Here is a 17,567-nt window from a genome sequence, read left to right as displayed (position 1 = left end):
TATACAGAATAGTATGGTCCCGAATTAGGCGTATTCGAATTATACGAGTCCCCATTTATGCAGTTGCTAGTTTTCAAAAATAAATTTTCTGTATTTGCAAAGCTGTTCAAAGTCTGCGAGTCAAACACCACTAAACGTATCAAATCTATTGTCTTTTCAAGTACATTAGTAGGCCTAAGTATGGTGCGACATAATCTATGTACATTTTATTAACATGATTTCATAATAGTCTATTTGAGGAAAAATTCCATATCAACAATGACAAAATGTAAACAGAGTTTAAAGGTTCTTAAAGGACACTCATTAATGGCGGGGGGCAATGGACAGTGACATTGCCCTAGAGAATAATGATATACACACATAATCAGTGCCCAAGCTCCGTCTCCACCCAAGCTAGGACCAAGGAGGGCAAGGCAATGGCTGCTGATAATTCAGCAGATAGACCTATAGGCTCCCCCAAACACCCCATTCTTACCTTACAAGGATGGTAAGGTTGCAGCGATCAAAGAAACTAAAGAGTTTGAGCAGGACTCGAACCCCAATCTGGTGGTCACCAGTCAGGGACGTTACCACATCGGCCACCACAACCTTAAGCTGTGGTTACGTTCTCAGCAACCTTTATCTTTCTCTAACTCTTATATAATTTTAATGATAGTGCTAATGATGGTATATTAAAGCATTTTTTTTCTTTAGTATAGTTTTTATAATAACTACTTTTTTCCTGAGGGTGATCAAGGTTTTCACATAGGCTGGGTTCGTTTATCAGCAGTGAATAACCTAACTTTCGGTAACGGGTTCCATAACTGAGGTGGGTACAGGTTAATATGTTATGATATTTTCATAATGAAATAAATTTTTCAATATACTTTCCTGGTAGTTATACAGTATATATAGCTTAGTCCCTGACGTCACGGCAGAATTTTAAAACTCGCACTAATGATGGTATATTAAAGCATTTTTTTTCTTTAGTATAGTTTTTATAAAAACTACTTTTTTCCTGAGGGTGATCAAGGTTTTCACATAGGCTGGGTTCGTTTATCAGCAGTGAATAACCTAACTTTCGGTAACGGGTTCCATAACTGAGGTGGGTACAGGTTAATATGTTATGATATTTTCATAATGAAATAAATTTTTCAGTATACTTTCCTGGTAGTTATACAGTATATATAGCTTAGTCCCTGACGTCACGGCAGAATTTTAAAACTCGCACTAATCGCCGATTGGGTAGCCAGGTGTACCACCTGTGCGCCCTCTACCCAGGTAACTGAAACCATTCCAACTATTCCTCAGATCTTCCATGCCCTTAGTCTCTAGAGGGGAGGAGGGTGGGAATTAAATAATATATAACTCCCAGGTAAGTATGTTAAAAAATTTATTTTATTATGAAAATAAAATTTTTAAACATCTGACTTACCTGGTAGTTATATATATAGCTGATTGACACCTTTGGTAGAGGGTCAAAGACAGCCAACATCGTTGGAATTTACCTTAGAGTTAATAAACAAGCTTAAGGATTCGTACCTGTTAAGGAAGCTGACTTCAATGATCTCCTGCCTCATTATGTCCGCTTTCCTTGAGAGATCCAGCAATCCACCCAGGGGGCTGAAGACCTCTAGGAGCTGTCAAACCGATGTATAACCTATATGTGACAGGACCTCCTCCAATACCCTTGTTCCAGGCAATCCCAAGGAACAAACTGACCACCTGACTGCAAATCAATGATTGTGGAAGACTGTGTCCAGTCTCCACAAACAACCATAAAAATACAACAGTTCCAAGAGAAGAAAAAGGGTATTAGGTTATGGGAGTGTAAAGGTAGATCCTTCTCCCACTACTGCACTCGCTGCTATGAATGGTCCCAGAGTGTAGCAGTCCTCGCAAAGTCTGAACTTGCTTCAAATAGTGTGAGACAAACACTGATTTACTCCTCCAGAATGTCGTGTCCATGATACTCTGCAAGGACCTATTCTGTTTGAAGGCTACAGAGGTTGCTACTGCTCTAACCTCATGTGCTTTGACCTTCAGAAGCTTGAGATCCGCCTCACTACAATGTGAATGAGCTTCCCTTATTAAGAGCCTGATGAAGAAGGATAGCGCATTCTTTGACATTTGTAGAGAAGGCTTTTTGACTGAGCACCAAAGTGCTTCTGACTAACCACGTAAATCCTTCGTTCTCTCCAGGTAAAACTTCAGGGCTCTTACCGGACACAGGACCTTCTCTAATTCCTCTCCAACCAAATCCGAAAGGCAGGGTTGTGAAGGGCGTTCGTTCTTTGCTAGAAAACCCAGCTGTAAAGAGCAGATAGCTTTCTTATCTCTAAAGCCTACAGTTTTGTTGAAGGCATGAATTTCATTGACCCTTTTTGCTGTTGCCAAACTGACTAAAAGTCTTTATGGTGAGGTCCTTTAATGAAGCTCTATGCAAAGGTTCGAACCTGCTACTCATTAGGAACTTCAGGACTACATCTAGATTACAAGCTGGAGATTCCTGATGTCCTTCCTTAGTAGTTTCAAAGGATCTGAGAAGATCCTGGAGATCTTTATTATCAGAAAAATCCAAATTCCTGTCTGAAAATGGCTGCTAACATGCTTCTGTATCCCTTAATGGTTGAGGTCGAAAACTTACGGCTCCTTTTAAGGTACAGAAGGAAGTCAGCTATCTGAGTCACCGAGGTACTGGAAGAGGAAAAAGTTGTCTCTGTACGATTCTCTAAGAACCTCCCACTTGGATTGGTAAACCTTGATGGTGGAAGATCTCCTTGCTCTCGCAATCGTACTAGCTGCTTCCTTCGAAAAACCTCTAGCTTTCGTTGAGTTTTTCGAGTCTGAAGGCAGTTAGATGTAGCGCTTGGAGGTTTTGATGGTACCTTTCCAAGTGGGGTTGTTTGAGTAGATCTACTCTCAAAGGGATGCTTCTCGGTGTGTCCACCATCCATTCCAGTACCTCTGCGAACCACCCTCTTGTGGGCCAAAAGGGAGCCACTAGAGTCATTCTGGTGCCCTTGTTCGACACAAAATTTTTGAATCACCTTGTGTACTATTTTAAAAGGTGGAAAAGCGTACACATCTAGGTGAGACCAGTTCATGAGGAATGCGTCGATGTGAACTGCTTCGGGATCTGGCACTGGAGAACAGTAAGTCTCCAGCCTCTTCATCTTCATTGTGGCAAACAGGTCTATGCAAGGACGACCCCATGTCTGCCACAGGTTCTTGCAGACTTCCTGATAAAGCGTCCATTCTGTAGACAAGACTTGACCCTTTCTGCTCAGACTGTCTGCCATCACATTTCTTTCCCCTAAAATGATTCTTGTGACTAGACTCACATTCTTTTCTCTTGACCAGTAAAGGAGCTCTCCCAACATCTCGTAAAGAGACCTCGAGTGGGTTCCGCCTTGCTTGTCTATGTAGGCCAACGCCGTAGTGTTGTCGGAGTTGACCTGTACCACCCTGTTCAGAACTGAATCTTCGAATCCTTTGAGAGCTAACAAGACTGCCAACAGCTCCTTCTGATTTATATGTTGGGTCTCCTCTTCTTTTGTCCAGGAACCCAAGATCTCCAACTTTCCCAGTGTTGCTCCCCACCCCGAGTCCAAGGCGTCGGAACACAACACAAGGTCTGGGTTCCTCTGTTCTAGAGAAAGACCCTCTTGAAGCTTAACGGGGTCGTTCCACCACCGAAGACATTGCTTCGTGGACTCTGAAATGGGGATACACTTTGTCTCCAGTTCCATTCCCTTGTTCCAATGTAGATTGAGGTGGAACTGAAGAGGGCGAAGATTCAGTCTTCCCAGGGAGACATACTGCTCCAGTGAGGAAAGGGTCCCCAGTAGGCTCATCCATTCCCTCGCAGAGCACGTTCATTTCCCTAGAAAGCTTTGAAGTTTCACCATGGCTTGTTCTGTCCTTGAGGCAGACGGAAAAGCCCGAAAAGCTTGACTCTGAATCTCCATCCCCAAGTACAGAATCTCTTGGGATGGGGTCAGTTGCGACTTGTCCTTGTTTATCAGAACACCCAGTTCCTCTGATAAATTCAACGTCCTCTGCAGATCCTCCAGGCAGCGACTGTAGGAATGAGCCCTGAGGAGCCAGTCGTCCAAATACAGAGAGGCTCTGATGCCTCTTGAATGCAGCATTCCCACTACATTGGACATCAACTTTGTGAAGATTTGAGGCGCGGTGCTTAGTCCGAAACAAAGCCCGAAACTGGAATACCTCCTCTTGTACACGAACCTCAGGTATTTCTTGAAGTCCGGATGGATGGGGATGTGGAAATACGTATCCTGAAGGTCTAACAAGACCATCCAGTCGTCCTTCCTGACTTCTGCCAGTAGTGATTTTGTTGTTTCCATAGTGAATTTCGTCTTCCGTACGAAGACGTTGAGCGCACTCACATCCAGGACTGGTCTCCATCCCCCCCCCCGAGTTCTTGGGAACCAGGAACAAGCGATTGTAAAATCCTGGTGACCCTAAATCTCGCACCTTCTCTAATAAAAGCGACATTTGCTGTTGAATCGCCTGTACTTTTGATTCCTCTCTGTATCTGGCCGAGAGATCTATCGGAAGTTACTACTAAAGGAGGTTTTCCTAGGAAAGGGATTTTGTATCCCTCCTTGAGTAAATGAACGGACCAAAGGTCTGCTCCTCTCTTCTCCCATACTTGCCAGAAGATGGTTAGTCTGGCTCCTACCACTGTCTGAAGACAAATGCTGTCAGACGCTGCTTCTATCTTGTCTTGAGCCTCTCCTCTTCGATCTCCTTCCCTCGGGTCTGGTACTACTTCTGCCGAAGGTTTTCCCCCGAAAGGACTGGGAAAACTGATGGGATGGTGTTTCCTCCTTAAGTTTACGACTCGAGAAAGATGTAGGCAGAACCTTTCTCGTTGTCTTAGAAACTAAGTCCTGTGTGGCCTTTTGGGCTAACGCGGAAGACTTCTCTGACCAGGTCTTGCGGGAAAAGGAGCGAAGAAAGGGGTGCATAAAGCAGTTTAGATTTCTGCATGGGCATAACCCCATACGCCAGAAAAGTGCACATTTGGGCCCTTTTCTTTAGGACACCTGCCAAGAAATGTGCCGCTAACTCATTGGTCCCATCTCTCAACGCCTTGTCCATGCAAGACAATGTGGACAAGACCTTCTGTGTCAACATCCTTCAACGAATCCATCTTTTTCCCCAAGGCTCCCAGAGTCCAGTCGAAGAAATTAAACACTTCGATGGCTCTGAAAATACCTTTGAGGTGATCCAACTCAGAAGTTAACCAAAAAACTTTAGCCCTCCACATGGCCGTCCGACGAGGGGCGTCCACCAGACTCGAGAAGTCCCATTGGGCAGAGGCAGGGACTCCCAGGCCGAGAGCTTCTCCAGTTTCGTACCAAATACTCGATCTAGATGCTAATCTGGCCGGAGGAAAAGAGAAAATTGTTTTTTCCCTGGTCTTTCTTAGATTGCATCCAGTCCCCCATCAACTTTAAGGCTCTCTTGGATGAGCAAGACAAAAGCATTTTCATAAACTGGGACTCCTTCGAAGCTTTCCCTAGAGTAAATTCTGAAGGGGGAACGAGGAGCAGCAGGAACAAAGTTCTCAGGGAAAGCCTCAGAAAAAACCCCTGAGACATTTTAAGTCTGCCAACGAATGGTGGTTCCTTGGGTCCTCTTCTTCAGAAACCTCCTCTCAGGGATAACTAGGGGAAAGGTGACAGTCGTCGTTCCCTTCTTCTAACAGTTCTCGTACCGAAGTAGAGACGTCCTGTATCCTCGACGTCAACTCCTTCCTTTCATGACTCCTGGAGTTATGGCGTCATGGCATCATGGTGTCCAAAAACTTGACGCTCGGAGTCATGATGTCCGCGTTCTTGACGCTCAGCTTCATGACTTCCAAGGTTTTGACGCTCGGCGTCACGACGTCCAACTCCTTGACACTCGGTGTCATGACTTCCAGCTTCCCAACGCTTGGAGTGATGTAGTACAACCTCTTGACGCTTGGCTTTCTGACGCTTGGCGTCATGGCGTGTAGATTCTTGACGCTCGGCGCTATGATGAGTGACTCTCTTCTTGTCTGCAGGCTGCCAGACCTTCATGAGGGAGGAGAGTTTTGGCTGCATATCCTGAAGCACGCTCAAGTTCGGAGCAACTTGCTGCTGGGGACAGACAAGAGAAGCTGCTTCCTCAACTAACTCTCTCTCCACATCGCTCAAGGAAACTGCTGAACGTTCAGGAGACGAGTACCAATCCAAAGGAGGAGGAGGAGTATGTACAGAAGTCATGTAGGCTTCCGACAACAGTTTGTCTCCTACCGATGGGGATGGACGCCTGACATCTTCCAACCTCCTTTTGTCTCATACCGAAGTAGATGGCCGCTTGGCAGAACTTCCCTCGGAGCAGGAAGAAAAACGCTCCGGACTGCTCCAATGGCTGCAACCTAGAGTCTGAGGCGTCATAACAAGACACTGCTCAACAGCGGAAATTTTCCTCGAGAGGTCTTGACGTAAGACGCCAGCCCCGTCTGGGAGCTGCGTCATCCGACGATGAAGATACAGTGATACCTCGGTAGTCGAACGACTCTATACTCGAACAATTCGGAGTTCGACCAAAATTTTCGAGAAATTTTTGCTGCGGTGCTCGACCAAAAATTCGGTACTCGACCAGCCGAACACGTGACGACCGCATGGGCTTTGTGATGATCGCGCCATCTCGGCCACTCTCGCTTGTTCGGGAAGCATCAGTTCTCTCGAGAGCGTCACTCAGACAACGCGCGATCAGCATTCGTTGTGATTTAGTGATTTTCAGTGCTTTTAATTGCTTTTTTAGCTTTCATAATGAGTCCCAAGAAAGTAATGAGTGTTAAGGGGAAGGAGAAGAGGAAAACAGTGCGAACAACGATCGAGTTGAAGAAGGAAATTATAGCGAAATATGAGAATGGTGTACGAGTGTCCGATTTAGCGGTAGAATACGGAATGGCGAAGTCGACCATTTCTACGTTTTTAAAGCATAAAGAAATGATTAAGAAGGCGAATGTTGCAACGGGAGTTACGGCGGTAACTAAGCAAAGGCCACAAGTGATTGAGGAGATGGAAAAGTTGCTTTTAATATTTATTAAAGAAAAACAGTTGGCCGGGGAAAGTGTTAGTGAAGCGTTCATTTGTGAAAAAGCGTTGCATATCTATGAAGAATTAGTGAAGAAAAGTCCGAGTACCAGTGAAAGTGATTCATTTACATTTAAAGCGAGCAGGGGTTGGTTTGAAAAGTTTCGTAATAGAACAGGTATTCATCGTGTTACTAGGCATGGGGAGGCAGCTAGTTCGGATCAAATTGCAGCCGATAAATACGTGGGGGAATTCGATCGGTACATAAATGAACAAAATTTGATCGCACAACAAGTCTTTAATTGTGATGAGACTGGGTTATTTTGGAAGAAAATGCCAGCCAATACGTACATTACCAAGGACGAGACGAAGATGCCAGGTCACAAGCCAATGAAAGATAGGCTAACATTGTTGCTGTGTGCAAATGCAAGTGGCGATTGCAAGATCAAACCCTTGTTAGTGTACCACTCGGACAACCCCCGGGTGTTCAAACGAAATAATATTTGTAAAAGTGCACTACCAGTTATGTGGCGCTCGAACACTAAATCTTGGGTCACAAGACAATTCTTTACTGAGTGGATAAACGAAGTGTTTGCCCCCCAGGTTAAGGCTTACCTCATTGAAAAGAGCTTGCCAATGAAATGTCTTCTGGTTATGGACAATGCTCCTGCACATCCTCCAGGTCTCGAGGATGACTTGAAAGAAGAATACAGCTTTATCAAAATCAAATTCTTGCCCCCCAATACTACTCCCATACTCCAGCCCATGGACCAACAGGTCATTTCAAACTTCAAAAAACTCTATACCAAGGCCCTTTTCAGAAAGTGTTTTGAAGTGACCAGTGACACGAAGTTGACCCTAAAGGAATTCTGGAAGGAACACTTCAGCATCCTCAACTCTGTTAACATGATTGACCAAGCTTGGCGAGGTGTGACCTATAGGACATTGAACTCTGCCTGGCGTAAGCTGTGGCCATCATGTGTCACAGAGAGGGAGTTTGAAGGTTTCCAACCAGAGGCGGGTCCAAGCACTGCTACCCCTGTAATTTCTGATGACACTGATGTCGTTGAGGAAATTGTTGTCATGGGCAGGAGTTTGGGGCTTGAGGTCGACAAGGATGATATTGATGAGCTTGTAGAAAGCCATTCTACCGAGTTGACTGTGGAGGAATTGTTGCACCTGCAACAACAACAGCAGCAGGATCTGATTGTGGAGCAGGAATCTTCAGAAGAGGATGAGGTAAGGGAGGATGTTCCAAGTTCTCTCATCAATGAAATTTGTTCCAAGTGGGCAGATGTGCAGGCTTTTGCTGAAAAATACCACCCAGAAATTGCAGTAGCAAACCGGGCAGTGCATATGTTTAATGATAGTGTCATGTATCATTTTCGAAAAATACTGCAGAGGAGGAAGAAACAATTAACAATAGACCAGTTTTTCACAAAAGAAAAGAAAGCTGCTACATCAAAGCCTGTTTCTCCTCCAAAGAAGAGACAAAGAAGAGAAGAAACCCCTGAAATAGATCTGCCCACCCTTTCATTGGAGAGAGAAATAACTCCTGAAGGAGAACTACCCCGCCACATCATGGAAGGGGACTCTCCTTCCAAGCAGTAACCTCCCCCTTCCATCCTCTCCACATCCATCCCTGTATGCCATCGAACCGCTGCTCAAAGGTATGTTCACTACAGTACAGAAAATGGTTTAAAATTGTTTTATTTTAGTACAGTAAATGGTTTAAAATTGTTTTATAGGATTTTCTGACCAATTTCATACACATTTAGATAATTATTGTTGTTTAGGTACACGTTTTATTAATATTTTGGGCCTGTTCGAGTGCTTGGGAACGGAATAGAATATATACCATTATTTCTTATGGGGAAAAAAAATTCGGTACTCGAACAAATCGGAGGTCGAACACGGATCTCGAACGGATTATGGTCGAGTACCGAGGTATCACTGTAACACTTTTACCTCGCCTTTATAGTGGCGAGGGTGAACGTCCTGGGAAGCGTCAACAGGCACACTTGAGGGGACAACTGCTCGGGAGCTAACGCCTCTCGCCTCCCTTCGCCTGTCTACACTCCTTCTCCTAGGGGTTGGGAGCTTGGAAGAGGTCTAGGGCTAGGAGCACGACAGGTCCGAGCAGCCGCACCCTCCACTGCACTGATTTTAGCACCGACACTTGCACTTTTCAATTCTTTCACATCGGACCATAATTTACTCCTATCCACTGCAAGAGACTCTACTCTTTCGCCAAGGGCTTGAATGGCCACCATGTCCTTAAGAGTTGGCTCGTTAGTTTGTACAGTAGGGGGAACTGGAACTACCACTACAGGGGAAGGATCAATAGGCTCGTTAACAAGGGGAGGGAAACTATCCCTAGAAGAGCGAGACATACTTTTACTTCTCCTGATCCTATCCCTTTCAAGCTTACGAACGTAGCGGTCATAATCCAACCACTCAGTCAAAATTACACATTCATCACATCGATCATCCAACTCGCAACATTTACCTCTGCATTCAACACAAATGGAGTGGGGATGCAAAGAGGTTTTAGCAAGCCGGGTCTTACAACCTCTCCCACACCTTCTAATACTCGAAGAAGAGTCAGACATTATTCCAAAGAGAGATCAAAACAAGCAAGGGTCAAACCAACAATATCTAATCAGTGCCAAGAAAATAGCAAAAAACAAAACCAAAACGAGCGAAAGCCAAAGCCAAAGTGTACTTCACCAAATCAACAACAAAAAACACAGGCCAAAGCGAGCGAAATTCCAACAATGTTACCGGTGAGGCGGCAGGGAAGATCTGAAGATTAGTTGGAATGGTTCCAGGTACCTGGGTAGAGGGCGCACAGGTGGTACACCTGGCTACCCAATCGGCGATTGCCGCAAGTTTTGAAATTCTGCCGTGACGTCAGGGACTAAGCTATATATATAACTACCAGGTAAGTCAGATGTTTAAAATACTGAGTTATAACTGAAGTTAAGTATTTTGAGTCTGGAATGGACAATCACCCTTCGTAACAGTTTAGAATTATTGTAAATTATCATACTGTCATTATCGCCAGTTTGCTAATATTAATTAAGCACAACCAAAATGGCTTTCCTGTTTTACTACGTATCTAGGAATTCATATGGATACGGTAACTGAAACATTTAAAATAACATATTTACTAAAACCTCTTAATATCATTAATGATCACTGATCATTTGTGTTTAATGCATTTGTTTGTTCATTATGATCAAAGCATACAAACAAACCGAAGGTTTTTGTTTTAGGCAGTGTGTTTAGGAAAAACATGTAAATAGCATTCATTTCAAAGTTTTAAGAAAAACCAAAATTAGTAATAAAATAATTATTATATAATCAATACTTGGTAAGATAGCTGTTGCTGTAAAAACTAACCTAAACATAGGTGTAAATGCGTTCATCTGTTCGCTATGATCAGAGATGAACGTAAACAACACCATGGTTTTTGGTTTAGATGGTGTGCTTTTTGGCATAATTATGAAACGCATGATATAAAATCTCCTTTATTTCGTTAATTTTGCATTTTTAATGATACAAAAAAGCTATTCTATCCAGTGATGGTTTTGCTATTCACTAGTCGTCTTATACAACAGGTATGACAAATTCGTTAAAATATGTCCTAATTCTAGGTCGTATTATAAAGGAAAATATACGGTACTTACACCCATCCTGGGTATAATTTTAACCTTTTTCAAGATACTAAAAATTCAAAATATTTTAATGTTTACTTTATTTATATGAACACTTATATTAAAAAATACAGTATAGGACACAGAAAGTATTGAAAATGGGTAGTAAAAACATTTGAATAGTTAAGTTTCCGTTTGCCATGGCCCTATTGGAATTATTCCAGTTGTTTCAAAATAGTTTGCGATTTTTCATTTATGCGGGGCTGTTGATCAATCATAATCTCGCATAATTAGGGACCCTACTGCACTGTAAAGAACCCTTAGTACCAACACTGTATTGCTCAGAGCCCACTATGAACAGTAGCCCCCATGGGGTCTTGAGCTCATATGATTAAAAAAAAATTCTTTTCCATTATGAATTTAGTTCAATATATAACAAAAATAATATAATAAAAAGATACGTTCAAAACAAGTAACAACTTGCATAAACAATTAGTTGTTTTAGAAAAGAAATCACATGTAAATCAATCAAATAAAATTTTTTTTTTTTCAAACAAAAATATAGTGTTACTTGAATAGGCATATACCAGAGAAGGTATATGTGCTGTCATAAATGAACATGAGAGGTTTAACTACTGTATTCATGTACAAATTATGCTGAAGTGCCTTAAAAGGTGTCATATAACAATCATTAAGCCAACAAGTCTACGTTCCTTAAGGGGACCGTACGCTATACGTGTTCTGACATAACTTTCAGAAATCAAAAAAAATTTTATTGTTTCTATGTATGCAGAAACATTGTACATGGTCTCCAGAAGTTTCATCCAATTATTTTTACAAATAATAAAGTTATAGCGGTCTTTAAATGATGACTACATCCTTACTGCGTCATCTGCATGACTGAGTTTGACAAAATCGTCTTCTGTTTGTTTATTTTTTGCATATATATATATATATATATATATATATATATATATATATATATATATATATATATATATATATATATATATATATATATATATATATATATATATATCCCCTCTGATGGTCCAGCACTTTGCTGCAGTAGAGGGGCTTTAGTGTCCCAATGATGGGCTGGGCAATGGCGGTGGGGTAGTTTATCCACCCTGGCAGGCTCAACCATACCGCTAAGGCCAGTTCTGAGAGACCAGACCAAGACTGGACCCCTATAGGCCTTCTCCTTTATTTTAAGATAGGCAAAGGCTAGGAGAAGGAAAACTCCAAAATCAAACCAAACAAGACCCCAACGGCGGAGCTTCCCAGCGCCGGCGGAAGAGGGCAATGCCTGTAGGGCAGGCAACAAGGCGGGCTTTGACATTACAAGAACCCGGCAGCCCGATGCAACCAACATCGGAGAAGCCGCCTGTCTCATATGTCTTGAGCCGCGGTGAAAATGATGTGGGCTAAGTGTGTGTTCGTGGCCGTTGCAAAGCCACGACCACCCAAAACAATATACCTAGCTACTGGCATTCTGTCATTTCCTCCACCCTTCTTCATCTCTTTCTCACCATCATCATCATCATCACCACCAGCAAGTCCTGAGGCGACAGCACCATGGGTGAAGGGGGCAGGCCTGGATAGCTGGAAGCCCTTAGCCCACGACTGCACTCAGGCGGCGAGTCTAAGATTCAGTCGCTCTCTGGTGACGGTGCCGTGACACCAGAGTTCGGCAGCTGGACCCGTGACTGGGCTGGCCTATTGAGGACACCGCAGCCCACCCCACATGGGGAGGCCCCTAGAAAAGGTGGGGTAAACATCGGACACGGCAAACCCTTCTGGTCACCTCACCGAGGCTGGCGGACATCCCACTAATGCGGTCGAGATAAGAAAAAAATATTAACCTTAGGTGCGTGGAACATCCGCACCCTCCAAGACGTGACGAACACCAACCGCCCGGAACGACGTACAGCCCTCGTCTGCAAGGAGCTAGCCCGCTTCAATGTTGATGTGGCGGCTCTTAGCGAGACCAGACTACCCGAAGAGGGCAACATCAGGGAAGCTGGAACAGGCTACACCATCTTCTGGAAAGGCAAGGCCCTAAAGGAGCCTCGCATCCACGGTGTCGGCTTCGCCATCCGTTCCCAGCTAGTGCAGCAGCACAACCTCGCTCCCAAGGCCATCAGTGAGCGCCTGATGACTGTCCGTATCCCCATCACGTGGGACAGAGATCTCACCCTGATCTCTGTCTACGCCCCGACTATGACCTCAACCGATGATAACAAAGCTGCCTTCTACACCCAGCTCGACCGCACCATCCAGGCAGTGCCCGCCAATGACAAGCTCGTTGTGCTTGGCGACTTTAATGCCCGAGTAGGCAAAGACCATCGCCTGTGGGAGGGAATCATCGGCCGCCATGGCATTGGAAATTGCAACGCCAATGGCCAACTCCTACTGGGTCTGTGTGCAGAACACCAACTTGTGGTAACCAACACCATCTTCCAGTTACCAAAGCGACAAAAGACCACAGGGAGACACCCACGGTCTAAACACTGGCACACCCTGGACTACGTCCTGACCAGAGCCAGAGACCGAGGAGACGTCCGCATCACCCGATCCATGCCCGGAGCGGACGACTGCTGGACGGACCACAGACTCCTCATCTCCCGACTCTCCGTGACGACCCTACGACCACCCAGAAAGGCACCTGACAGCGTACCACACCAACGCTTTGATTGTAGTAAGCTCCGCAACCCACAGGTGGCACAGAACTACAAGGAGGCCTGCGAACAATACCTCACAGACCCTGTGGGTCAGGCCACTGTCGAGCACCACTGGACCACCATCAGAAACGCCATGGCCCGTGCCGCGGAGGAAACACTAGGCTTCACCACCAAGAAACGGCAGGATTGGTTTGATGAGAATGATGCTACCATCTCTCTTCTCATTGAAACCAAACGACAAGCACGCCTTACTTTGGAAAACCAACTAACAGCAGCTAACAAATGTGCTCACAAGGTGACTGAAGCTGGTTGCCAAAGAGGTATCCGTGAAGGACAGAACACCTGGTGGCAAAGAAAATCTCTCTCTCTCTCTCTCTCTCTCTCTCTGACTCTGACTCTCTCTCTCTCTGACTCTCTCTCTCTCTCTGACTCTCTCTCTCTCTCTCTGACTCTCTCTCTCTCTCTCTCTCTCTCCTCTCTCTCTCTCTCTCTCTCTCTCTCTCTCTGACTCTCTCTCTCTCTCTCTGACTCTCTCTCTCTCTCTCTCTGACTCTCTCGGCGTCATAAAGAAAAACATTTCATTTGGAAGTCCCAAGAAAAATTAAGTAAAACATTGGTAATAACAAAATCAACATACTGTACTGAATAATCAATAAAATCGATGCAAAAACTAACCTATACACAGATGTGTAAATGCGTTTGTTTCTTCATTATGATCAGAAACGCATGATATAAAATCGCCTTTAATATTTGTGCCTGTTTTAGTTTAGGGTACTGTAGTACATGCATTAAGTGTTCTGTACATTAAAGGGTAGTTTGTTAACAGTACTACGTACAAGGGAAGGTTTTAAAAGTCTGATTATACAAGTTAAATAAATACGTAAATATGGCGTCACTACTTCGCGGATTTTCACCTATCGCGGTCGGGTCTGGAACCTATCCACCGCGATAAACGAGGGCTCACTGTAGAAGTTATCATGCATGTGTTTGTTTACTTGCAGTTCGTATGTACATCGTGTTTTCATAACGTCCTCGTGAACTTTATTGCAAGGCCAATGTTACCTAAGGTCATAGAAAGAACAAAAAGTAAGCAGAGAACAACAAAAAAGAACCAAGAAGAGGGGGGAACACGAATAAGAGTACAAAACTGAAACATTATAGCTAAAACGCTGGCAACTCAACACCCTTACATCAAGTGTATTAGTAAGCTTAGGGTTTAATACCTAGTTTAGGGTGCGTTTATATAGGAATAAACAGTAAAAGTACAAAGTACGGTTATAATAATGTTATCTTGATTTTTTAAATTGAAAATTTATTACAAATCTTTGGGAGCTCATAACTCAAAAACATACTTATTCACACTTAGGTACATTTTTATCACTTATTTATCGTTCGATTTCAGAGAAGATATCATGGAAATGAGGAATAAAAATCCCACAAATTTTGTGCATCAGAATTTTTATTTTCCTTTTTTTCTTTTATTCATGAATATTTTACGTCTAGACGAAGAAAATTAAGAAAAACTTCATAAAAAAAGGGAAATAAAAAATCTGTTACACACAATTATTTGATTTATAAAGAAGTTTTGATGGTATGATTTTCAATACAAATTATGTACCTAAATTTTTTTTTTTAAATAATGATTTTTACTAATATATCAGTTTTTTATCAAAATGACTTGAAATTTTTATAGGATAAAGGTATTATATTATGTCTAAAACATATAGATATTGTGTATTTTGAATAATCAGAAAAAAAAATTCATGGCATGGTGGACAGTCCCCTTAATGGCAACTTGGTCTGGGTGGTGTATTCCTATTTCATTTCTTGATGGTGGGGATGAGCCTGAACAATCAGTGTACCAAAAGTACTTCATTACTAATATTGTTTTATTACTGAGCTACCTAAAACTCTAAAAATAAAAGAAATACCTTTAACATTGTACTTTATTAAATATCAGACTTCTTATGGACTTGGTATTGGGTGCTATCTTGACGGGAATAAATTATCAAAAAAAACTTTTTGGCAGAATATCATCCTGACGAATACCTGTGCATGGTTCCTGCAGGGAGGTTTTAATCAAATCATGTCTTATACAATACAATGTAGACAGTGCTACAAGTTCTTGGAAGGGCCCCTTTAGATTTAACAGTTGAGTTCTCCATCTTTTACTATTAGTCTCCCTTTTCCTCTCACATATTGACTATCAAACTTCTTTAAGCATAGCTTGCTCTAATGTTCCCTTCTCATACAAGATTACATGCATTTGGCAAGTCCTTCAACTTTAAGAATGTGACTTGCTAGTCTCATAATACTTTACAACAACTTGCATTTGTAGTTATAATATGACAAATTCGGCGATAATTTGTATTTTCCCCTAACTAATACAAACCTGGAATTATTCATTTGGATTATTTTTTGGCAAAGCTGGAAGGTAACCATTAGACTTGAGGCAGCTGGTTAACCCCCCCCCCCCCCCAACCATCCCCATCCTACCCGCTCAAGCGGTTAGGCAGGGTTACCACCTCGCACCTTAAGTCTAATGGCTACCTTTCAGCTTCGCCAAAAGATAATCCAAATAAATAACGGAAGGTTTGTTAGTATGGGAATAAATCTCTAGCACTATGATAAATAGTGATGATTCCTTTAACTGGCAGCTAATGCTATGCTCTTGAATAAAGAAATGGAATAATAGTTACCTGTTTTATAGAACTGTCAGTCAGTCTATGCTTAATTTCCCAGGAATCCCGTTCATAAAAGCGGATCTCTTGGTCTATTGGAACACAGAGAAATCTTCCATCTTTGGACCAAGAAAGACGGCACAGGGTCCGAGAAGTGGAGACATTATTAGTTTTAGGTAAAATAGCCCATGATGCAATGACGGGCAGTAGTTTTTGCATCCAGACCCTGACACTACCATCACACGACGAAGAAGCAACATATTCACCTACAGAGTAATGCATGATAAATTAAAAACAGATCTACAGAATGCAATTATACTTTAACATTCAGCAGACAAATGGGACACCAGTCATACACTAGGGGTCCATCAAGTATAATAAGAAGTAATAAGGTAGAGGAGAATGGAAAAGATACAGTACAGTACTGATTAAGTATAACCTTAAACTACCATAATTTCTTTACTAAATCAAGTACTTTCATACCTTCAAATTATAAGCTATCACCTTGGGCAAAAATTAATACCTCACTAAGTGAAATTGAAAGAAATTTTCATTATATCTCTAAAACCCCCCTTCCCCTTCCTATACAGTTACTAGTGTGCCTACATAATATTCCAGTCACCAAGATAGCTTTATCTTGGACATGGAGACTGCTGCTAACCAGAATGTTTTAGTTATGGAAGTTTGAAAATATATATTCTACCAAAAAGCAAAAATAATATTGCCTATTACAAAATGCACCAAAACTACATCAAAGTTGACATCATCAGGAGTATGTATTTCCAAAGTTTGCACTGAAACCAAAGGAAAAGAGATATGACCAGGTAGTCACACCAAGGCCTTCCAGCTTCTGGCATGTACTCAGCTCTGGTCTTAGATGTTGACTAGTTTTGGGAAATGAAGACGAAAGCCAGGCACCAATGCACAAACACTAACTAGGGAGGAAGGAAAAAACTGAATCAATAATCTACCTTTTTCTTAAATGCATCAATATCTATCAAAGGGATTGAACCTCATGGGCAAATGGAGGAAACAGAAGGAGCAGGAAAGGAAAAAGCACAGTAAGCATGGAAAGAGGGAGATTGAGAAAGAACATTGTAACTTTAAAAGATGCTGTAGGCAATTTTAGCACTCTTTCTTAGCCTTTCTCTGGCTTTGTCTTTTCCTCTTCTCTTCTATCAATGTATTTTGCAAAGGAGAGCATCTCAATCATACCCAAAAATATACTTCACATCTAATCTCTACATGTAAATTGTCTTTAAAAATGTATGGAAGTTAAAGCATATTCCAAAGTACATCACCTAAGAAAAATCAGGAGGATAAAACATAATATTGATCAATAATACAAATTTTAAAGCTTCTTTGATAAAATTATCCAACAAACTCTAATCACTGATGGACTTTGAAGAATACATGTTCATTACACCATGAAAAGATGCAAATTGAGTTAATTAAAAAATACTG

General features: G+C 42.4%; 1 protein-coding gene across 1 annotated transcript in view; it reads right to left on the bottom strand.

Moving 5' to 3' along the window:
* Ctf4 (Chromosome transmission fidelity 4) overlaps positions 1-17,567 on the bottom strand; it is a 135,897-nt gene that overhangs the window by 71,820 nt on the left and 46,510 nt on the right. The window contains exon 5 of the mRNA XM_068379035.1: positions 16,122-16,369. Coding sequence (XP_068235136.1) covers positions 16,122-16,369 — 248 coding nt within the window. The remainder of the gene's footprint in view (positions 1-16,121; positions 16,370-17,567) is intronic.

This window comes from Palaemon carinicauda, chromosome 8 (genome assembly GCF_036898095.1).
Source record: "Palaemon carinicauda isolate YSFRI2023 chromosome 8, ASM3689809v2, whole genome shotgun sequence".
Lineage (NCBI taxonomy): Eukaryota > Metazoa > Arthropoda > Malacostraca > Decapoda > Palaemonidae > Palaemon > Palaemon carinicauda.
The sequence above is the reverse complement of the archived record's forward strand: the minus strand, read 5'-3'. Positions and strand labels throughout refer to the sequence as shown.